At 35.2% G+C, this 24,993-nt stretch overlaps 1 protein-coding gene across 7 annotated transcripts in view; it reads right to left on the bottom strand.

Annotated features, from left to right (window-relative positions):
• Positions 1–1,310: 1,310 nt before the first annotated feature.
• The window catches only part of LOC116337509 (calmodulin-binding transcription activator 1), a 198,883-nt gene continuing 175,200 nt past the window's right edge, over positions 1,311–24,993 (bottom strand). For 5 of the 7 annotated variants that reach the window (XM_031762121.1, XM_031762125.1, XM_031762122.1 and 2 more), the window contains 20 exons: positions 23,298–23,365; positions 19,005–19,140; positions 12,816–12,887; positions 12,544–12,688; positions 12,421–12,467; positions 11,967–12,215; positions 11,773–11,869; positions 11,193–11,695; positions 9,823–11,043; positions 9,464–9,745; positions 9,258–9,379; positions 9,051–9,193; positions 8,793–8,982; positions 8,515–8,729; positions 6,635–6,802; positions 3,121–3,988; positions 2,965–3,039; positions 2,814–2,838; positions 2,526–2,657; positions 1,311–2,443 (listed from right to left, as the gene is read on the bottom strand). In XM_031762121.1, the coding sequence (XP_031617981.1) occupies positions 2,441–2,443; positions 2,526–2,657; positions 2,814–2,838; positions 2,965–3,039; positions 3,121–3,988; positions 6,635–6,802; positions 8,515–8,729; positions 8,793–8,982; positions 9,051–9,193; positions 9,258–9,379; positions 9,464–9,745; positions 9,823–11,043; positions 11,193–11,695; positions 11,773–11,869; positions 11,967–12,215; positions 12,421–12,467; positions 12,544–12,688; positions 12,816–12,887; positions 19,005–19,140; positions 23,298–23,365 (4,761 nt within the window). In that variant the 3' untranslated portion in view covers positions 1,311–2,440. The remainder of the gene's footprint in view (positions 2,444–2,525; positions 2,658–2,813; positions 2,839–2,964; positions 3,040–3,120; positions 3,989–6,634; positions 6,803–8,514; positions 8,730–8,792; positions 8,983–9,050; positions 9,194–9,257; positions 9,380–9,463; positions 9,746–9,822; positions 11,044–11,192; positions 11,696–11,772; positions 11,870–11,966; positions 12,216–12,420; positions 12,468–12,543; positions 12,689–12,815; positions 12,888–19,004; positions 19,141–23,297; positions 23,366–24,993) is intronic. The other 2 variants (XM_031762126.1, XM_031762127.1) reach the window with 2 other exon arrangements.

The raw sequence follows: 24,993 nt of genomic DNA, 5'->3' as shown, positions 1-24,993 counted from the left end.
CCGTATATCTAAGCAAGCTGAAACTTGTCTCTGTCCGCTGTAAAGAATTTAATTGGATAAAAACCATGTCAAAACGGTATAGTTACATTAAGTCACGGCCCAAACCGTTTTGCCGTTGTGGAATTTCTAATTTTGGAATCGTTCAATTGGCACTGAACATTTAAGAAGAATATGATACCCTAGCAGTGTGTCCATAACATATAGAAATAGCACTAAATAGTATCGATATATATACTATATCGGTGCACTATATATGGAAGATATTTCCGCACGGCACCGTAAGTCACGATCGAAGTGAGTGCGGACGGCAAACAGTTTGACGCATACACACAGTTCTTTCTACTGCCGCACTGCTACTTGTGATTTTTGCCGTGTGGCAATATCTTCCATATATAGATACATAATATCGGTTGAGGGTGCAAACCATATCCAAAATTTCATTTTTATGACAACGAAATGTAACCCATCTGTCGAGAGTTAATTTTTCGCAATTATCGAGTGTGTAGAGGTAAAGTATTTGATTTGAGAGTGTTAAAAGCTATTCTAAGTCACCTTGTCAGTTCATATTCAGCATTAAAACAAAACTCGCTACGCGCAAATTTACTTTATAATATTATATTCTATTTGAGTATTGATTGGTTTCCAATTTTACTTTCATTATCATAAGTGATTCATTCTTGTTTGAATGTGTTGATGTGTTTTCCATTTGTCGTGTGTCTTAAAACAATCGCATGGCTAGTAACAACGTTGCTGTTTTTTATTTTTTTCTAACAATTTGAATGAAATATTCTCGTTTATATTCTCTAAATAAAATATTGTTATAGGTGAGAGTGAATGTGTGATGACAAACGTTGCAAGGGTATGTGGAGTGAATGCATCGAAATGCAATGAATATATTGACAACAGCTGGTATATCGTAAATGAATTCACCACCTAATCATTTACGCTTTCCTTTTCAATTTTTTTTACTCTTCTTCAAAAAGGTGCCTCAATTTTCCTTCCGCTGTAAATAATTTTAATTTTTTGTATCTTGTGTAACGATTTTTTTTTATCTTATACTTTCTTAACAACATGTTTCTCTTTGTTTTCTTCGATCGGAAATATTTTTAAGAAAAATATTGTTGGTTTTTGTTTTTAATTTATTTAATTTCACTTTTATTAATTTTATCATTTTTTTGTGTTACTCATTATTTGTTTTTTTTTTTTTTTTTTTTTTTTCGTTTCAGAAATTCTTGAAAATGTCTGTCTTTATTTACAAATCCACTATGATTCATTCTATTGGTTATGCCGTGAGATGATAAAAATGGTTGTGGTTTTATTTTGGTTTTTTTTTTTGTTTATTTCCGTCAATTTGATTTTTTTAATGCTAGATTCCCTTTTGCCTGTACGCATTAACTGTTTCTATTCGCTTTTTATGTACTGCATTATTCTCATTAAATAGGTACTCAAATCTGTGCAACTGAATTAATCTCTAATCAGGCTGACCGTGAGAGCTTTTATTTGTTTTAAATTGTGGCATTTACAATTTCTCCGTTCCTCTCCGTCCTTTTCTCGCTCTATTTATATGCGAGTGTGTATATTTAACATTTTATAGTTTTAATTTATATATATTCACTGCTAAAAAATAATAAAGCGAAGAAATCGTATATCCTACGGAATAATGTATTATTTTAATGGAAAAACATAACAACATTCAAAAGTTGGAAATAAAATTGTTCATATTTCATGTCTAAATTCTAAAAAAGGTTGTTGTTGTTTTCAATTCAACTTGAGTTTTTCGTTTTGTATTCGGATTTTCACACATGACAATTTTTTTTTACAATTTGTGTATATTAAGCTCCTTAGCTTTTTTCACTTTCGTGTGGTTAGTTCTGTTTCACTTTGCTTTAATTTGTATTTTAGGCTGATTTCTAAATAGGAATTTATTTCTTTTGTTAAAAATAACGTTTTTTTTTTTCTTTTTAAAACGATGTAAAATTGATTTTTGTGGTTTTTTTATTTGATTTCATTTGCGATATTGCTGCTCATCGGCAACATCATCATTGAAATTTATCAAATTTACTATGTTTTGAGTTTTTTTCTCTTTTTGGATTTGATCTCATGGAGCACACTTTGCCTTTACATACAGTTCCATTTGAGATTTTGGAAGCCATTTATCGGTTTTCGAAATTTTTTTTTTTTGTTTGAACACCTCTTACGATGGATCGGTGAACTAGGATCAAATATCACAGTGCACCAATTTAAAAAAAAAAAAAAATTTGCGGCGAACTTTCTCTATGGTTTTTACAATTTTTTTTTTCAAATTTAAAAACATTAGTTGCATTGTGATTATTGTTAAGAAGTAAAATCACTTGGGTTGTTTTTAATCATTCTTCAGCCTTTGTTATAAATCATTTCGGAATCCGTCAGTATTTTTTTTTTAGTATCAATATTTCACGGTTTACTGAAAGTGAAACAAACATATTCCAGTTTCATTGGCCATCAAATTTTTTGTTATTGAAGACAAACGAAGTCCAAACACTTACATCACTTCGTCGCATTACATTCGTTGTACAAGTACCAGTTACATGTGTTGCTGATGAAACGGCAAGCTTTGACGGTATTCCGCCTGTTGTTGGTGCGCCAGCCTCTCTTTTTCGGCTCGTTCTTTCTGTAGTCTAAAAATTGAATTAAATAAAAACAAAAATCGTTGTCAACATTTTAGTGGAAAATCATTGATATCAGACGAAACCGAAATGGATAACAAATGGAAACAATAACATTGATTCAATACACATATAATATGCGAACCAAAACTGATTACGAAATCTTACCAAAGTTCGTACATCTTCCCAAATACTGAATTGTGAATGTTATTTTCGTATTAGTTAAATGTGAATGCATTTGATAAATGAGAGAAAAAGTAGAGAATTTTTGTTAGTAAATCACAATGGGAAATTGTAGAATTGTTGGTTTTTCACTTACTTCATTTTCGATTGTCTCATGAATTGTTGAATTTTCCTTGCCGCCTGATTTTGTGTTCGTTGTGAATAGGTACGTCTGAAAGATAATTAAAATTGATTAATTTGTAGCAATGGAAATTTGTATCAGTTCTTGTACAAAATAGCGAACGATATTTACTTGAGTGGGCCGGAAGTGTTTGGCTCCTTGGAAATATTGGCATTTGCACCATTGCCATTGGCATTATTGGATTGTTGTTGTTTCCATCGTTTATTGTAATAATTCTGCAAGCATTGTGTATTTTGTGTTGATGCTGATGTATTCAAAGCGTTGCTTCCACCTTTTGGTTGGGATTTCTTGAAACGTTTGTGCTCGCAATACGATCGATAGCCGTTTTGAATGATGAGCGCAGCGTTTGTCATTTGACGATAATAAGCATACTGTTTGTATCGTCGATAATAGTTTTGTATGACAATGGCAGCACGTCGCTCTTTGTCTTGTTCCTCCAATTTTTTACGCCCTTTATACGATCGATAGGCTTTCTGAATGCATTTGGCTGCTTCGTACAATTCTCGTTGTTCACGATCAGTCAATGTTAAATTGGAAAAATCGGCTTCAAATGGTTTCAAAATGTTGCTGGATGCGTGTAAAAATTCGGTAAAATCTTCGGTTGTTGGTGGCGGTGACGGTGAATTCATGGCACCTGTAGTTATTGATGTTGGTTCCGTTGCAACCGAATAACTGGCTGGACTTTGTAATGGGCCCGAACTGGCCGGGCTCAAACTTGAGCATGGTGTACCCACATCATGATAACGATAATCATTCAATTCAAAATTAAGATCTTGATCAAAATTACTGCTTGGTAATGAATCAAGCAATGGTTCCATAAATGCATCGCTCAATCCACCCAAACCAGATGTATCCGAATTAAATGTATCCGACAATGGGCTACCCAATGACATTATATCATCAGATTCATTTTTTATGCGTTCCGGCATTGCTGCGATAATTTGCTCGGCAAGCGTTAAGACTTTTGCATCTGAATCCCCTGCGATTTGTCGCCAAATGTGAACAACAAATTATACCACACAACCGAAAAAGAGAAAACAATAAACGAACATTTTTTTTTTGATTTGATATTTTTGTGTGATTTCAGCACAAAATTCTCTCGCATTTGAAGCATATATTTACAACGGAAACGAAAAAAAGCAGAAGTTTTTCCAAACTAAATTAGTTTTTATTCGGCTATGTTCTATGTAGGTCTTTCAACTTTATATGTACAAAAATGCAAATGGAGAAATTCATATCAAAATAGAAATACATTTTTGGGCGAATTAAAACTGTGCACACAAATACATACACACAAAACACACTACATATCTACAGTTAAAATACAAGCAATAAAAACGACATGGATTTGCAAGAGCGGTCAATGGAAAATTGTTTAAAATATATTGTTATCGTTTTTATGATCGAACTTTTGCATTTCTCGTCAACAAAAACATCGTGTGAACCTTTTTTTTGTTGTTGTTCGTCCTTCTTTTTTTTCTTCATTCAAGTACTAATACTGGTTGGAATATCGTGATTACTCACATTTTGCATGCATAAAACGAATAAAAACTTATTTAAAGCCGCTCAAACAAGCACAATTGTTGAACTATCTAAACCATGCTTCTCGTTTTTTGGTTTTATTACCAATACAACAACGAATTGAATTTCCTACCTGGTTACAGTTATTCTAAATTGAAAAAACGTTTACGCACGTTTGCGCGAACAAGAAAAGAGTGCAAAATAAATGACGACAAATATTAAAAACCCTATATTCTTTATGGTTTCAAGTGAGATTTTCGCAAAGCACAACGATATTGACAGCTGGACAACGCAGCAAATTCACTATGGTCGTCTGTGTTTATGTTAAGTGATCAGAAATTGCAGTGTTTGTCATTTGGCTTGGTACAAGCAGCTTGCTTGCCTGCGTCGCCTATCATGCGGCCAACAAGCAAACATGCGGACACATATACGGCAAACGAACTATAGGTATTATATGGTTTTCGTTCGTGCGACCAATACATCTACACAGATACACACGATAGAACGTGTTCGCGGAACTGTGTACCGCATCTTGAACGAACGAAAACCGTGTAATACCTATGGTTCGTTTGCCGTATATGTGTCCGCATGTTTGCTCGTTTGCCGTACGATAGACGACGCAGGCAAGCAAGCTGCTTGTAGCAAGCCAAATGACAAACACTAAGAAATTGTACCACTCTAATGGCGCTGCAGTCAACGTTGCTTGCCATCGTTGTGCTTTGGGTTTTCATTATCACTTTTCGATTTACCACAATTCAAGGCTATTTTGTTTTTCATGTAGACATTAATCTCTACACTTAAATACACAAATGAACAAAATTAACCTATTGATTAACCTATTTTGTTGTTTTTAATATATGGGCTTCGACGAGATTTTTAACGTGCAAATAACCAAATGAAAATGACTGGCTGGTAAAAAAGGGGTAATTAAACTCAAACGACGACTAACATCAGCGATTTATGTAACTTTTCATTTTGTTATTGGTGTGAGCTTTATCGTTATTATCAGTATCGAAAACTAACAACTCTTGGTGTGCCAGAAATATTTGTCAGAAACTCCCGCTGAAAATTCCACCAAAGCAGAGAGTTTGGAACCACCTACAATAGTTTCGGAAAGACTTTCAATCAATAATTTAATTGGATTTTTGCCATTTTTGACCGATTCAACGGTATAAAACTATATAAACGGATAAAAATTGAACATGTACTTGTCAAGATCTTTTTACTATCAAATATCCCATTTAAAACATGATTCCAAACTCTTCGGTGACACTGATATTCGAACCAATTTTAAGGCAAACTTATTGAATCGAATCAATTTTATTTTTCCATAATTCAACGAGATTACGTTTAGCCACTTTATTCAACGCCCCTTCATCATTCATATTCATATGGTTCGAAAGATTATATGAACAAAATATAATATCGAGTTTTAATCAATTAGTTAATCATGGTTACGAAGGTCTTTCAATTTCAAAAGTGTCAAATAATAGGTTAAAATAGTAAGATTGATTATGTTTCGAAATGATTCGGGAATATTATAAAATGTCTAACGAATTCATTTGGCAATTCGGATGCATAAAGCAACAAAATGTGTTAATACGTTGTGATATAAATATGTATAGAAAATCGGTGAAAAATAGCAGTGTGAGAGAATTGAATATATTATTATTTGCAAGTTGTACTTTGTACAAGTGGTTTTATACATCAAAAGACTGGAAAAATACATACACGAAACAGATTATGGCGAAATCTTGCTGACGACCAACAACAACAACAATGACAACAACGACATTCAATATTTGAAATGAAAACAATAACAAAAATCAATTCGATTAAATAAAAATAACAAATAAGAACATAAATGAACCGAAAGGATTAAAAAGAACAGAAAAAAAACTGCGATGAAATTAAAAACACATAAAAATATCAAAATTAACATAATTTTTAAAGAAAATATTTAATTTATTAATGATTAAGATAGTAAAATGTCGGAATATGTCGAAAAGCAGAATAAAGTTCGATTTGGGTGTCTACTTAGCATCACACACACACATGGTACGGGAGAAGAATTGGTATGAGTTGTACAGTTATTGAAACTAACCTACGGCGCCGACCATTTCTTGCATCACAACATTATTATCGCTGTTATTGAAGACATTCGTATCAATGGCATTGTCTGCGCTGGATCGATCATCGTTCACTAAATGCTGATTCGATTCATCGTCTACGGAAAAGGGTTGCTGTGGTTTCGTTGTTATCGATTCATCGCCTATTTTAATAACCAATGCACCAAGACACACACATACACATTCAATATAATTTTATTTATGCTTTTAATTGAATTTTGAATGCTGTCGAAATTCGCTTGTCTTAATGCCGATTTACGAGTTTTTGCGGTCAATTTTCTACCTCTCTCACACCAAAAATAATTTTATCGTTGCCATTTATTCATCATATTGAAGTGATGTTTTCGTCAGTTCGACTGCGAAACTTACCTCATCATCGAATCATTTTATCAATAAAATGTGATTCCATTCTACATGGTTTAGACACATTTCAAATTTATCGCTTAATATTCTAAAGCTGATCAAGACGGATAAATTGACCTTACGAATAATTCATCCAATAATATTTTTTTCATATCTGTTTTTTCCACTATGTAAACTAACAAGAAAATTAAATTTGTGTTTTTTTACAGAAGAAGTTCCAAATCTTGGACGTGAAATTGTACAGAAAACAAACCATTGTGTAGAATTAAGAAGTTTAATTTTTTAATTTAAAATTCTGAAAAATGATTGAATTTTATGAAAAACCCAAATATATTTTTCATAGTATATTCTTGGTTCAAAATATTTGAATCGCTGGATCTTGAAAATATATGTAAAACAACTAATACTACTCAATCAAATAAAAGCTAAACTGTTGCACTTGACTTTGCGACTGAAGATGATAGTTCGTGCTGTTAAAACAATTGTATCGCTGTACATATCGTATTTATTAAAAATTGACAAAAAGGTGTAAAAAAACCGTCTTTTATTTTAAAAGTTACACGTTGATAGGTCAAATCTATTCGCAAGGAAAATTTGAAGTTCTTGATTGGGTCTAAATCTTGATCTGGGCCCAGAATTTTACATTTTCCTTGCAACTGTTTGTGGCCAGGTAACAAGCTCATTTGATGTACTGTATTGATGTACGAATTTGTGAATTCTGCTTGCCATTCACGAAAAAAAATCTTTTCGCTACGGGAGGTGTGAGGAGGTGCGGGCACTTTCCTGTTAGATCTACTCTTTCTTGGTAGGGCACTAAATAAATGATATGGAATAAGTGCGTCCACTCACTATTTTCTACACTTCCCCGGTGCCAATAAAAGCTCTGACGAACTCTGCTTTCAGCAAAGGTTCCACGTGTTTACATATATTTGCGAGACCCAATGGAGACCATTTTGATACAAATATAAATATTTTCTTAATATTCAAACATTTTGTTCCAGATTTGCAATAAAAAAAGGCTAAATAAATGTAATATTGGTGCTGATGAATAACAAAAAGAGAAATAGAGAGCGACTATAAAAAAGATTGTATTGTGAAATAAAAGCTTTGAATAGAATGCATATAATCTTATGTGAGCCTATTATGGCAATTCAATTGAATTGAATTGATTCTATTAAAGACGGCATTTCATTTAAAAATGCTGTTAAATAAAAACTTGAGCATCAATAAAATTTGCAAATAAGAAACGGCTCTAAAAAAATGTCATATAAAAAGTGTCTACAGTATTCTGAAAAGAAAAAAACAACTGAGAAAGTTTTTTTTCGCTTTTTTTCTAAACTCTGATACTTTCATTGAAAACAAACAAAATATTTATAAGATATGCTTTGAAAATATCCGAAAAAATTATACAAAATATCGGCATAATAATCAACTCGATTAAAAATGGCAATGCAAAATATTTAGATTCGAATTTATTCTAGTGCATACTTACACAATAAGAATGAGTCATTTGTTTCAAAACCGCTTGCAGTTGAGGCCAACGACGCTTGACTGGAGAGATTTCTTGATCGACTCCAGATCGTTGATCGATACGATGGAATCGGAAAATCCAAATTGATTCCACTGTCGATGGAAGTACGCTTGATTAGACGATGCGATAATAGACTCGTCATCGTGGGCAAATTTGAAGACAACGAAATCGGCGAGCTTTTTTTATTAAAAAAAGAAATTATGGAGTAAAAGAATTTCGATGATTTTTTCTTTGTTTACCTTAAGCTTTTCTTTTGTTGTTCGCCAGGACGTAGAAAGACACCGTCATGACTGCGACAACTGGTTTGTGATTCTACTGACTTTGGTGACAATGTCGATTCCAGGTAGTCATTTGATTGACTAAATGAGTTTGGTGTTAGGCTTTTGAGATACACGCCCTTTTCAATGTCATTTATGATCTCGGTTAAACCTACAGCAAATAAAAATTGAATATTAGTAAAACACAAATAACACAAGTCAATTTAACAAAATATATACCCTTTTTCGTCTCATCCAATTCGCTTTTCTCATTTTTATATATTGAATGCATAAAAGATCGATTGAGCTCAATGGATGATGAGACCGATGATTCTTTTCGATTTGTTTCAAACTGCATTAACTCTTCACTCAAGTCAATGAAACTGAAAATAAAAAAAAGTGTTTTTTTCTTCATGTCTAGACGTGCGATGAAGATAGGAAAATTACCCATTTTCAATGGCAACGGCCACCGCAGTTTGTTTCCGATAATTTTTCATTTCCAAAGCGTTCGAGTTCCATTTGCAAAGTAAAATTGCTGTATCATAATGTCCTTTAGCGCATGATCTCATCTGTTTTATTTTTGTAGTGTGTTAAATTGAGATTGATTTTTGGATATGCAAAAGAATAATATATTTGATGTTCTAAATTCTCACCAAAGGTGTGAACCCTTCATTATCTTGGCTCAATGCATCGATTTCACTGTCCAATAGCACATTTGGGCTATCCGATCGCCAAAGAAGCAATGTGCTTACCAAACGAGAATAGCCCAAGCATGCTGCCAAATGTAATAATGACATTCCTTTGACATTACTACTTTTAGCCCATGAAAGTATGGTATCGGACGAATTGCGCCATTGTTTTGTTGCAAGCGATTGGCAATAGTTCACCAAATAATCTTCAAAATCAATGCGATTGGAAGTGCTGCTTTCGTCAGTCTAATAAAAATGAAAAAAAGAAAAAAACAACGGTGAAATAAAAATTGGGTCGTCAATAAAAACGTTTCAATCCTTACCGAATCGGATGGTTCCATTTTAATTTGCATGCGTTCTTCAATCGATTCCAAGCGATTAAACAGCGTAAATTTATATAAACTATCACCGTTGCTTGATACATTTGTAGTGCCATCACAGGCGGCACCATTTTCGGCATTCATCGGTGATTTGTATTCGAAAATGCATGAATTCGATATGACATAACCATCGCATGCCACTTGCAATGTGACCAAGCCCACTTCATGTGCTGGACAATAGCAACGTAGTACGCCACTTTGTACGATGGTCGTTGGTACTGGAAACGAATCAAAAAGCACCGTATAATTGGAATTTTGATTCCATGGTCCAGTAACCAGCACTTTAATGCCACCTTCTGGATATGCCCATTCTGGACTAAAATCGGATATATTAAAGAGATCAGCGCGTGTGTCCGAATCGGTGACGGATGTAAATTGTGACGATTGTCGATTTGAATCGTTAATAACACTATGATTATCTACATCGTCCGACAATAGTCTTGAGTTCGATTCATTTTCCAAATTGTGTCGCATTCGATGAATTGGATCATTAACATCATCGCTAACCATGTCGATGATATTGCTATCGGTTGCACAGCTTAACGATGCTTTGGCATCCAAATCTAATTCGGGAAATTCAACAAACATATCGAATGCATCAAGATTCACAAATACATCATCGTCATGGACCGATGACGGTACCACATCGATGTTGCCCTCATCACAACAATCATCAATGAAATCTGTTGCACGCAATGTTGTCTCACGGATCGTTGTATCGTTTAGAGTTGTTGCTGTTCGTGCAGCATTACCATTTGCATTCATCGGCATATTGGCACTTAATGTTTTCTGAATATCTTCTTGTGATAGTTCAAGTGTTTCGTTAAAGAATGCCATTGAATCATTTTGCGGCAAATCGTCCGCCGAATTATCTTTTAGAATGTTCGATGGATTCGATTGTGGCTCATAGCTTATATTCAAATATGTATTATTTGCATGAATTTTGGAAGTAAATTGCGTTTGTGATGAGTCCATTGCCTCAAGTTTTGGACAAAGTGTCACCATATTCTCTTGACGAAAACCATCTAAATCATCTTTATTGACTTTGCCTTGTAAATGATGTTGCTGTTGTTGTTCATGCTGTGCATATTGGCTTGATGATTGACACATAAACTGCTGCTGTTGACCATTCAATATGAACAAACTGCCCGAAGTACTTTGAATCTGCAAACACCAAAACATTCGATTCATTTTTTAATTGAGAAATAATCACCTTTATTACAAACACTATAATACCAAATAATAATCATTTTTAAACATAATTAAATAAACAATGATTAAATGATTATGACAAAAACCGTTTCGATCGATACCTGTGACAAACTCAATACTAAAGGAGGTGTCGATGTAACGATTGGCGCATTAACCAAATGATTAGCTGCGGTTGTTGTCGTTCTTCCATGATTCACGATACTCTGTTGATGGTGTAAATTGTTTGTCTGTTGTCCATTGTCCATTTGATTATTGTGATTGGGATTGTTGGTGCCATTTGTGTTGGTGTTATTTGTGGTCGCGACAATTTGATTATCGGCCGTTTGATTAAAATTCAAAGTGGTCACACTTTTGCCCAATGCAGTCGATGCAGCTGTTGTCGATGTGGACGATGTTTGCGATGATACGGCCGACGATGGGGTTAGTGTTGATGTTAATGTTAATGCCGAATTACTGCTACTCAATAGACGACCATTATTCGATAGATTATTTACCGATGGACCAGCTGAAGAATTGATCGAAGACGATGTATCAGTTGGTGGAATGACTTGAAAATGAATCGAACTATTCGATTCGATATCTTTGATTGCTGAATTACAATTGCCTATGCACAACAAAAAACACGAAATAAACACAGTTTTTAACACTGTAATACAGATTGTTTTTGTTTAAATGATTTACCATTATTGGTGAGCTGATGCATTGTTGTCGAATTATTTGGATTTGTGATTTCAGTTAACTGATCGCGTCCACGACGATCAACCCATCGTGAGTAGAGCTGCACAATTTTTGTTTAGAGAATGGTTATTTATTTCTTCTTTTTTTTAACATTTAAAGAAAATCAATTTCGCAAATTAAAAAATGGAATAGCTTACTCTTGTTCCAATCAAAACATTTGGTGTAGTGCTCGATACATGATTATTATTATTTTCAATTTGACGTTGTTTATCACTTGCGGTTGCTTTAGTAGAGCTCAAACGTCGCATTGGATGTGAACAAGATTTACCATCGGCACATGTCGAATCTGGGCAACCACATTCTAATTGTTTAACGAGTGCGGCTTGTCGTGCAGCACGTTGTTTTTCCATCAATTGAGCAACAATTGCCTCAACCGTTTCAGCCGTCTGTATTGATTAGATGGAAGAGATTACATTCATCATTCAAATCCATCGAAATTAAATAAAACCTTGAAAATTCACTGCTTTTGCGAAGATTCTTTTTTTTATTTAATTTTTTAAGTTTCCTCTTATTTAAAGTAGCGTTTTCAATTTTCCTCATACAAAAATTGAAATGCTCGAGTATAAACTGGAATTGAATACGGTTACTTACGGTAATTTCAATTTCGTTCGTTGCATCCGGTTCATCTTCGCTAAAAACTATTTTAGGAAAAAAAAAAATGCGTCAAATATATTCGTATTCAAATGTCGGCCACAATGAAAATGAATCACTTACACATTGGTTTCAATTGACAAACCAATTCCTCTTTTGTCCACTCCTTTTTATCGCCCCACAATGCCAAACTTGGGGTTATAACAGCCATTTTATTATCATCCGGATACGGTACATTCAAATAATGCACCAAAACAATATCAGGATTCTAATGATGACCATTTCATTAAGCGACCCAGAAAAAAGCCAAGAGCAAATTAATGACACAGTGAATTTGTAAATTATGCCCATGATAAATAGAAACGCTTGAAAATAATTTGTGTTGGCAATAATACCTGTAACAACCAGTAGCACCTGCGATGAAAGGTTGGAAGAATGGCCGAGTGCACATAGCAGCCGTAGATACACTATAAAAAAAGATAAATATAGAGAAAATTATGGAAGAGAAAAAACGCACTCGCAAATAGCACCAAATGATATATTTAAAGCATTTTGGGGAAATTGGAGCATTAGGAGAACAACGCCTTTCAATTTCTTCCGTCTTTTCAATTCTTTTGCCAATTTTCTTCCATCAGTGTGGGAGCGCAAGAATCTGAATGAAAACCAAAAAAAATGACAAATTCCAGTGAAGCTTAACCAACCACATGATAAATAACCAACTATTTCCCATACGACATTGGCAATTAGACTAAATCATGATGAAAACCACTTTGTAAGCCTATTTGCCATTTATTAAAGGCATTTTGTACCTTTGCGCCATTTTTCGATTGATCTTCGCACGGATTCTTTATTTTTTCGTTCATTTTCTCTTAGTTCAACATGACTATGATGAACATTTTAACTGGAGGAACACATTCTGAATTGCTGAGAAAAATCGAGTGGAATTAAAGTGGAGCGAAAAAAAAATGTTTTATATAGAGCAAAATGAAAAAGCGACCGAGAAAGTGAGAGAAAACAAAAAAAGATCTACAAATTGTATTGTAATGATTGAAAAGCCCATATAACGCAAAACGAAGCCACGCACCATTTATTTTTCACTTCGTGTGAGAATAATTGAGTTTTTTTTTTGAACGCACACGCGTTTACACGCTTCATGCATACACACACAAAATCGGCAAAATGATACACCAAACAAATGGAAATCACAACAAGAAGGCTCCATCCAGTTGAATGTCTCATAAATAAAAAATAAATCTAACCAAATTGTATCGCCACAGACTACAATTCATTTCTCGTTTTCGTTGGTGTTTCTTTTTTTTTGCAAATTTCCCCGTTCGCTTTGAAATGTGTCGATGTTTTATTTCGGCAAGCTTTTGGCCTGGTGAACTGTCTGTTTGTCTTCCATTCAATTTCATTTTCATTCATTTGTTCACATCCATATGAGCGTTGTCCTGTTGACGGTGATGGCGACGCTGCTGGTGGTGGTGCTTGTACCACTGGATTCGCCTTCATTACGTTACATAAAACAAAGCGAACAACCTGAACAGAAGCCAACAAAGTCAAGTGTTCACGCAAAAAAAAACGCACAAAAAAGAGCCATACGATGTGAATTGAGCACAAATAAACGCTCACTCACTTCACTTTGATGAATATCGTCAACAATCTAGGCAACGAAAAAAACGCACTACCAACTGGTGCTGGCCAAATGAAAAGCGAGAACGAGCACCACCATAGAATCGAATTAGAGAGACGAAAAAAAGAAGATGAAAACAAGAAATGAAAACAAGAAATGGAAAAATGATAAAAAGAAAATAAGTATGAAAGTGTAGAGAGCGAGAGCGAGTTAAAGTCAAGGAAGAAAAGCCAGCGCATATAAATCTTCACGCTTAGATTTTCGTTGTTTTTTTGCGAATTTTGCGTGTGTTGGCTCAAACATTCAATGCATGTACGAGTGTATGTGTACTTTTTTGAAATTGTAAAAAAAAACTGAAATCGGGTTGAAAGAGCATCGAGCGCGAAAACAACTCAAATAACAAATTACGGGGGAAAACGACGAACAGCAAGTAAATGAAAATCGTTGACGCGAAATTCGGTTACACTTTATCGTATGCCACCCGCCGCTGCTGCTGGAGCAACCGAAAAGAAGCGAAAAAAAAACTAAATATGGAAAAACATAAACCCGAAAAATGAATAAAAACCCATAAAAATGAATGTGAACTGAGAAAATGGTAAAGGCAAAAACAACTACAGACACACACTATATCGGGCAACAAACAAGCAGCAACAATATATTGACGACGTTTTCAGAAAAAGTGCAAGCAAAAATTTGCAGGAAAAAAAAGAGCGCGAACGAATAAGTTCCATTCATAAAAATCAAATATGTATATGTTATGTTTGCGCGTTCGAGAGAAAGAAATGAAACGGCACTTGGTGTGTTGTTTCCCGATAAAAACTCAACCATATAAGTATGAGCCGCACGCGTATTTCTTCTCAATATCAAATGCGAACACAAAAAAAGCTCTCGAACTGTGTGACATTACAAAGCATGGCAAGCATGACAAGAAAGTAGTGGCATGAAAATAGCCAGAGAAGGGAGAATTTAGAGAGAAAAAGAAAAGTTGCTACGAATCAAAAAAGATGAAATAACAAAATATATGAACTAAAGCTAGCAACAACAATACAAGTAGTTGCCATTGTCAGTTTGGCATACAGCGAAATAGTCAAGCTGCCAAACAATTCAGTTTGTTCGTAAGGCATTTTCGATATGTTGTTACTGCTCTTCTCGCTGTTGTTTTAACCCGACTACAAATTTCTGTCTTTATTTTTGCCCATTTAGCGAGTATTTGGGGTGGCCGAAGACGATGAGAAATAACACGCGCTCGCGCTCGAAAACAACCATGAATCCAATGGGCGAGTAATGGTTGTAAATCAACAATACGCGCGCTCTCAACAGAAAAAGTGCCATCGAAATGCACAGAGGAAGAAAAAAAATGAGAGAAAGAACCAGAGAATGAGAGAGGAACATAAAATGAAAAGCGGAAAATTGTAGGAAAAAACGGAATGGGCAAACAGTAACAAACAACCTTGTAAGTGATAAAGTGATTGTAAATATCGATAAATTGGTAATTGCCAGTGAAACGGAGACGCGAAAAGCAAATAGTGAGTTCCGGAGAGTGTTGAATGGTTTTTTTACCACTGTAACCCCCATTTCTTATACCGAAGTCTTTCAACTCTCTCTCCTACTTCGTGAAATGTTCACGCCAAATTAATAGATTGACTCGATTATACGCTGAGTTAAATCACACATCGACAATCAGGTGTTAAGTTCTTTCGTCAAGGTAGGTTTTTTTTTTGTTCTCACACAGAAATGTAGTCGTTCATTTTATGCAAGTCACATGCAGTGACCGGTTCGCGCATATTTCTATGTTTGCCTAAATACGCTAGGTAGCATAGATATGCCAAGCATAGCCGCAAACGCAACCGACGCATCGCCGTTCACTCTATATGAACAATGCACATGTTCGTTTATGCAGACGACCGTGCGCATACAATATAGCTCGAATCGAATGGCGACGGGTGCGTTACGGCTTGCGTCTCCGCTATGCTTAGCATAGCTATCAGGCATAGAAATATGCGCGAACCGGTCACTGGTCACATGCGCTTCATGGATTTCAATTTAACCGATTGCAAAAACCTATCGTTCAGCAAAGCTAAACTCTATTTCATTGTCGTGTGAAACACGTTATCAAATCAATCGAAAGCTGTCAAACTACTTGAATCGATGCTCATATAGTTTTACAAAGACTTCATTATCTCTGTTGCAGCCAATCGTTTTTCCGTCGACCGAATAAAAGTTCACAACACGAAAAATTTCAATAACTTGAGTATGCAATTTATTAAACGAGCGACGTTTATCTTGTACCAAACAAACTAAAAACGATTTCCTCCCGCCCTATGGAGAATTCACGAGAAAGAAAGAAGAATCGAGTAATTCACACACTCACATCGCGCCGAAAAATTCAATACGAAAGGAAGATTTCGAATGAGAAATAACGCGCCGTAATAGTGAGAATATCTCACAAAAATCTCCCCCATGATACACCAAACAATACGTTTTGAGTGTACGAGAGATTTGAGCGGTGGTACGAGGAGATGGGGGAGCATGCAATATGCGATTCTGTCTATGAACGAATAAAAACACACACACACACACACCAATCTGTTGTCGAGCAAACATTTTTTGGCAGAAATGAATGTCGACCAATTTTTAAAGATCAAGATTTAATCCAAGAATAAAAGATTCGCGTTAGTCGTCACTTTTTTTCTTCTTCTTCTTTTGAATCGACTGCTCAACATCCACACATAGGCAAGTGACGGCATCGCACATCATTTTGAATTGTCGCTTTGATTCCACGCACCATCGACCGACCGACACATCCTAAATGCGATTTATCCATCAAATTCAACAAACGCATTTAAAATGGTGAAACATTTAATTAAAAGCAGGCAATCATCGATTAAAATGTATACGAATGCTTTCAACAACGGTTGACATTGTGCAAACAAATCAGCGAATTTGTAGACATTTTAACTCTCCTGTGAGCCGGAAAATGACGATAGATTATTAACGAAAACAACAAAAAAAAATCCATGAAGATACAAAAGATTTCTATTCGGTTTTTTTATCGCATTACTTATGGCATTCAACTTGAGTCGAAAGCAAACAACGATTTGGAGATGTGAATTTATTTAAGATAAAAATATGTACCGAACGAATATGTTTTCTTTTGAATTTAAATGGAAATGTTTGTAAGAAAAAAAAGGGAATCTGCGGTGCCGCCAACGAATCAGTTTGTTTTCATCTAGGGGCTTTCATCATTCGTTCATACAAATTTATACACAATATTCACGTCCTATTCATCATATATGCGATTAAAATTTCTCGCCTATACCAGTGAATAAGGTGTATTTTAAACTGCAGTGTACACACACACACACACACAGTATAGCTACACAGAATCGAAGAAGATCCGCACAAAAGAGAATGAAAAAACATGCCATAGACGAAATATACACGAAATATACACGAAATATACACCAAATATATGCAGTTATGCACATTTATTTACGCGTATTACAGATGATTTTGCAATATAGTTCACTATTTACAGTATAAATCGTATACATTTGAAGATAAAAGCCCCTAGGTTTTCATTTCTCTATCTCTCTCTCCCGATGCTTTGCCCATGCCACACATAATCGATTGCATATTTTTTAAACCACGCAAAATACATATCATGCATACGAACAAAGAAATACTTGGAGAGATAATAACACACATCGAATCTTAATGTAATTTTTCTCCATAAAATGAAGAGATTGAAAGATGAAATTTTCTCATAGTTTTTCTCATTGCTACTTCGCCAAAAGCAGAAGAAAAACAACAATATCGATATGGGAGAGGAAAGAAAAGATTTGATTTTGGTTTTAGCATATTTCAAACACAATTCGATTAATCGGGGCGCACCACTTCACGTGACATCAGCAAAAGAATGAGCGTTTCGATTGTTTTTGCTATTCGTTTCCTTTTATTATTAAGTGAGAGGGCAAGTGTTAAAAAAGCACATATGAATTACACTATCGCCTCAGACGACGGCAATGAAAATAAAAAGACGGCCCGAACGCGAAATGTTACTGATTTATGAGTAACAAATCGTGTGTGTGCTTTTGTGCATATATGCGTACGGAAAGGAAAAAAAATTCCATGCGAATTGTTTTCTTCTTCTTCTCCTTTCTCTTTGCATGAGAGCAAAACCCGGCAAACAAACCAAAAAACTTCTATCTCGATGTCATCTTTGTGTTGTAAGCGTCTCGCCACAAACATATTTCATTTTGCTTGTTGGTGGTGTTGAACGCGCACCGTAGCGCTCTCGCGGCGAAATGAAACACACACACACATACACACATGAGATGATCCAGCGAAGAGAGCTGGGAATTTATTCACTGGCTGCGCGAAACGAAATCTTGAATTTTGTCACGCAATCCGATAAATCTTTTGGCTGCTGCTTCGATGAAATCTTTAACGATTTTAACGAATTCATTTGTATTTTTGTATCGTTATTTATTTGGCGCACTCTATCTTTCTCAATTTCATGCTGAGGATGGAGCTCGTCTCCTTCGGTTCTCTTATCATATGCATTCGATCGAGTTGAATGGTATTGGCCCGTTCCTTCTTGCTTTTTTCATTTCAGTTTTTTTTTTTGCGTATGTGTACACACAATAAAATTGTTGGCTCGCTCAAATATTTGGGTTTTTGTGGCATCGGATCATCTAATCGAATTAGATGATTCTTCGTCACTGCTTCTATTTCTCTTTTACATAAAAGCACTGCTTTTCATCTAAATCGCGAATCGAATCGGATGAATAAATACTCCTTGCGTCGTGGTTTTTTTTGTTCATCTTATTTTTGATTTCTCCAATCTCAATCAATCGATGCATATAAATCATTCACAGAATATACTAATGCATAAAATAATAAATGGTGTTGTAGGAAAAAGAAAATAAATATGTTTGTTGTAACTCACTTCTGTTCCTTGAACTTTCAATTTCATGTGATCTTCTCGTGTTGTTTTGCCATCCTTTCGCTTTTTCCAGCAGTAGCCGTCACGACGGTAGCGAACTTTTTTGCGCGAATAGAGTAACATTGAACCACTTTTTGGCCTGTAAAAAAGAGAGAATTCGATATAATTTTTTTTTTCATGAATATTGAATTTAAAAATCTTTAAAGTTTCCGGGAATTTAAATCACAAAAAAAAAATAATTGAATTTCGACTTTAAAATCGAAACGATGATGCGATTTTTAACAATTTTCCTGTGTGAATCAAACGAAATGCCTATACTGCTGATTGCTTCAATTCGATTATTACCACTTCAATGGGCCAACGCCAAGAAGATGAGCATATATGTAGTTACTCATGGGGCGGAAATGAATGAGACGAAATTTTCTCTCTCATGGGCGCAGCCATATTGAAAATTTTGTATGCGCTTATATGTAAAATTGGTGGCGCCACTGGTATATTTGATGGAAAAAGAAGAACATGTTTGAGTCTCACTCGTTTATATGTAAATTACATAGGCATTTCCAGGCCATGAGTATACTACATCGATTTGATGATTCAAATGGTTGATGCACGTGCTGATGAATAGTAGACAGAGAAAGGATGAATGCTTGCAACTTTTACACAAACATTTCGTTGATGGCGCGATAATCATTATTACCATCAGACAGACGGAATTATTACGGAAAACTTTGGCCACTAAATCATCGTAGTCAAAGTAAATGTCGCCAAATCAAATCGTATCATATCACATACACATATACACATCATGTGTGCGATCCACCGGCCTCTCTCGTCGCTCAAGTGATGATAAACACGGTAATTTATCATAAAATCATGAGTAGTTATGTTGAAAGTGACAGGATTTGGAGTAGTATAGGAAAAGAACCCGAGAGAGAGAGAGAGAGAGAGAGAGAGAGTTCAAAGTGTATAGTATGAATAAATCTAGCTGGGAACTGACTGAACGGCGTAGCGCTTGCACACAAACACATCAAATGAAAACAACTCAACTGAACAACGGCTCAACTTCACACATCATTTATCCAAAGTGTTTTCATCTTTACGGCTTTCTCATCGACGGCGAAAGAGACATACATTGTATTTGCCGACAAAAGCCAGTTTTGAAAACTTACACCAAAAACGGAAACAAAGTGACATAAAACCGAATCGGCAACTGATGAAAATCACTCGGAACAAAAGACTCAAACGTGAAATAAAGGATGCGAGAGAGAGGGAAAGAGTACAGCAATCGGTCATTTTCTTTTATTTTGTGCACGATAGATTGAAGTTGGAAAAACGACCGACAATTCTTGATGAACTTAACCATATTCATAATCAAAATGATTGGAGAGGAAAGGAACACACATAACTGGCCCGAATAAATACCGGGGTTCAACCTCTTAATTCGATTAGTTTGGCTAATAAACTGGTTTCAACACGCAGCAACTTGACCGAATATGAAAATTCATTTATTATTTTCTGGTCGAAAGATGCGAATGAAATGCTTTTCTCTCTCATTCTCTTAAACCGTGTGTCGAACAACAATCCGGAATCATAACCATTCACATTCGTTTACGATCGCATAAAATATGCTTTATTTTCAACGTTGATATCAGAGCTAGCTCATACCACATAAACTTAAGTCGCCCATCCACAAAAAAAAGGCAAGTTTTACAGGCGCGGAAAATATATGAAGGCAAAACCAGCTAGATTAACAGCATATCACAAGTAATACGGTGACATTGAATACGATGAAATTTTATATCGTCACAACACCATCGCAAACACACACACACACACAAACGACGGAGAGAAGAACATATAATTGACATTTATTGTCGAGCAATACGAATTAAATATTATTTGAGATGACAAGTTGTTATTGTTGTTCAACAACATGTCATTGTGTAAGCTGTTTGAAATATGAGAGACAAAGACATTTTCTCAACGAGGAAAAAAGTGGTTGTGTGTTCAGAGTTCGGCGGTTTGTTTACCTCTATCGCTCTCACTCTGGTATTCTATATAAGTTGCACACGTCAAAAGCAAACATTTATGAAGTATTGAAGAATCGTACAGTTGTACAAAATATCAACTTACCGACAGCACAAAGTAAACGAGCGACTGAAATAAAATCCAAACGAAGAAAGAAAATGGCAACTTAAAGCGAAAATAAAGTGTAATCGACGAAAGGCGCTCTTTCAAAAATGCGCACACTAACTTTATTTATATCCATAATCTTTATGGGAAAAATGTCAATAAAAAATACACAAAACTATGCAGCCGAGTGCATTTTACGATCTTATTGTGTTCGGAGGCAACGTATGGCATATCGTCGAGCACACGGTTTCTCGCTCACCATCTCTCGCTCTGCTTGGTTGCTCCTTTGATTTTCGACTGAATTTCGTTTTATTTGCTGTTGTCTGTCGTGTGCACGGAACAAATATAACTCAAAACATGAATGTGCATTTCAGCTCGCGTACACCGTATTTTGTCATAAAGCGCTATGTGATATTGAAAATGACTGAGAGAGAGATGTAGAAAAACGGAAGAGATGGGGAGCAAAGAGTGCAGAGCAGCAAAACGAAATGAATGCGAATGATGACGGGCAACTGCGAACCCGAAAAGTATTGCAAACAACAAATTATTTACAAATTCGATAAAAAGGAAATTCTTTTGTTTTCATTCAACGTGTGATTGCCTTATTTGCGTAGGTAGGTAGTTTTTCGTTTTGAACTTTATGGTCGTTCGTTGAATTTTGTGTGTGCGCGCGCGTCACGATTGATCGAGTAAAATTCGCGCCGCTGTCTTTTTCTACCTGAATAAATCGAAAATGACGACAGATTGCAATCCATGCCAAATTTATAGCTAATTTTCTTCGCTTAGCAAGACGGAATTCAAAACCAGGGCGAACGCGCGTTGATTTTGCTTCAGTTTTGCTAGTTCAGTCTCTGTGAATTGACAATTTGTCTTGTTTCGTTTTTAATCACGTCATTTTTTCTTCGCTATTTTATTATGGCATTAAAAATTTAAGGCAATGAGAAATCAACGGATTACAACATCATCCACATGTTCAACTTACTTAGTTGAATTGAAACGATAGTGTAATCTTGTTTTGAAACTGAAGACGAAAAAAATCGTAAACACCGAACTGCACAATTGTACCACTATATATTTTTGTGCCTTTTTTTGTTGATTTAATGACATTCACGGCCACTTCCAACATACTTGAAGTATTAAAAGTGTCAAAATTCAAAAATGCATAATTCCAAATAAACAAAATTCGGCACATTTGATCCATTAATTTTGCTCACCGAGCGGCAGGCAATTTTGTAATGTAAGTTAGATTTCATGTTGGGATGTTTTTGATTTTCCAAATCGATTGCAACGAAACAGTACGTAAATCAGCAGTCGTGACCGCTCGAATGGGAAGGCAATTTGAATTGGCTGGAGTGAGTAGATGAGTGAGACAACTACTAAGTTGAATAAAGTGTCCCGATCGACACTCCTTTTGTGAGGTGAATTTTACATTTATATATGCTGCCGAAACAGTTTTCAACCATTTGTTTTGCTTCGATGCCACTAACGTGTGTGTGTATGTGCTTTTTTCTCTTGATATTTCGATGCGCGACCCATTCTTATTGTTTCGACTTAATGCGAATGAAAGATACAGAAGAAGAGGGATGAAGAGTGCGCGTGTGACATCTTATAATTTTTTTAGTCAATTTATGACCGAAACGTGAGGTCATTTGTTTCGACTATTTTTCGATTTTGAAATATGCATGCGCGCGTGAGCGCACATTGCACTGTATCGAATTTGGTTGAGCGCAATTTTTTTTTATATTGTGTTTTCATTTTTTGTTTTCTTTGCTTAGTACCGGCTGTGTTTTTGTGTAGTTTAGGCCGTTGTTTGTGAATTCATTCAATCGATGCGATTGTAATAACGATTCAGCGACCATGTTTTTTTCTTTAAATATTTTTCCTGTATTTCGTGCATCGTTTCGAAAATAATGACAAGTCATTCGTTTTCAGGTCTCATTTCGAGCAGCTAAACAAATAATTTGCACTCGTCCCAAAACATTCGTAAGCACATCTTTTATAATCAGAAAATTCGTTTAACTTATTTGTCCACAGAACAAAGTGCTGGTTTAATTTCAAATCATAAATTCACATTTTTAGATCATTTAAAACGATGTGATGCCATTAAAATTCTGATTGAGAATCATTAATCTTTAATAGTTGTTATTTAAAAAGAAAACTCACCTTGTTCGCACTTCTTTTGATTGCCATTCGGAATGCTTATCGAAACTGATTAATAACGCAGCAATTTCCTGTAAAAATACAAAACAAATAAATTGTTATTGAATGCATAGAGAATTTATAAATTAAAAGCCGAAAAAATGCACACAAATGCGTCAAGTGAAATTGCATCCAACACGCATATCGAATATCTCGTTCAATTTACCAAACGCCAATATCATTTATTCCATTCACTTGACATCCGTTGCCTTTTCAACAAACATGAACGTTTTTGTCAGGAGTCTTTTGCCGAATATGCTTTACATTTTTTTCAGATACATTTCTGATTCTTTGTACATTGTGTGCCCGCTTTTGGATGGAAAAGTTTATTATAACACTTTCCTATCGAACAGGAGCTTAAAATGCGCTCAATTCACTTCGAAGTTCAAACTTGTGGCACATTCATTTTTGCTTGGGTTTAGTTAAAAATTTACATTTGTGAAACATAAACAAACAATTTGTCCCAACCAAAAATAAACCGAAAACGTTTTTTATTTTGTTGAGAAGCAATAGCCATGAGTGAGCAATGTTGAATAGCTGAGAGAAAAAACGTCAGACACTATGCATCCGAGACCATAATGAACGATACCGGCAAAGGAAAATAAAAATCACACATATGCACCGTCGACCGATGAACAACACAAAAAAATGCATGTTTCATGGAAATGGTGAACGGAAGTCGGAACGAAATCGAAGAAGCAGAAGAAATGATGATTTCGTATGCATTTGAAGATGGTAGAAAGCAGCTCCACGTTCATATTCATGAGGATAGAAAACGTATGCATTTATTGGATAGACTTTGCAAAATAACCAATGAAAAAAAGAAATGAAACAAACTGATAACTCAGACTTGCGATGCGGCAAATGCTAGTTTCTCAGTCGAACAGATTGAAAGATATATTCAACAATCGATGAACGCAATAGAAAAAAACCGACGCCCATTGCAAAAAAGAAACAAGTTCGAATCTTGTCGTTTGCAAATGATACAGTGTGTCATGAGTGTCATATGTGTTTGGCGGTCACTTTTCTTCTATTTTGTAAGTCAGCACATTCAATGATGGGGGCATTTTTCTAGTCATGGCCGAGCAATAAAAATAACCTTTGGCCGTAACTCGAACGCCAAAATTTGAAAATTCCTTCAATGCACATCGAATTTGGATACTTTTTTTTCACTTAGCAAGCAACAATTGGCACTGTGATTGCGGAATGTTTCGAATTGAAAAATGATCCTTTCGTCAAGGAAAGCCGACAGTAAGAGTAAATGAGAAGAAGAAAACCAGCACAAGAAAGAGAGAAAGCAATAGAAACAATTCTTTAGCAATAGAAACAGCTTAGACGAAGCCAATTTATAGAATCGTACAACATAAAAAATCAGGTCATATTTCCGTTGTGGTCAACATGTGCGAAACGATACATTTATACCTATATATTGTGTTCATATAAATGTGTATGTTTGTGTTATTTGAACCGGAAAGTGCCAAAACCAAACAGCCAACAACATTCAAAATCACGTTCCATCTATCAATCGCATTGTTATCGCATGTCGTGATGGAAACCACATCAATTCATTTTTTTTCTATTTGACTTTCATATCTCACTGCATCTATCTTACGCTCTCTCTCTCTCTCTCTCTCTCTCTCTCTCTCTCTCTCTCTCTCTC

The sequence above is a fragment of the Contarinia nasturtii genome, unplaced genomic scaffold (genome assembly GCF_009176525.2).
Source record: "Contarinia nasturtii isolate CC-2019 unplaced genomic scaffold, AAFC_CNas_1.1 Cnas_scaffold_285, whole genome shotgun sequence".
NCBI classification, from domain to species: Eukaryota; Metazoa; Arthropoda; class Insecta; order Diptera; family Cecidomyiidae; genus Contarinia; species Contarinia nasturtii.
This window is presented reverse-complemented; position numbering and strand designations above follow the sequence as displayed.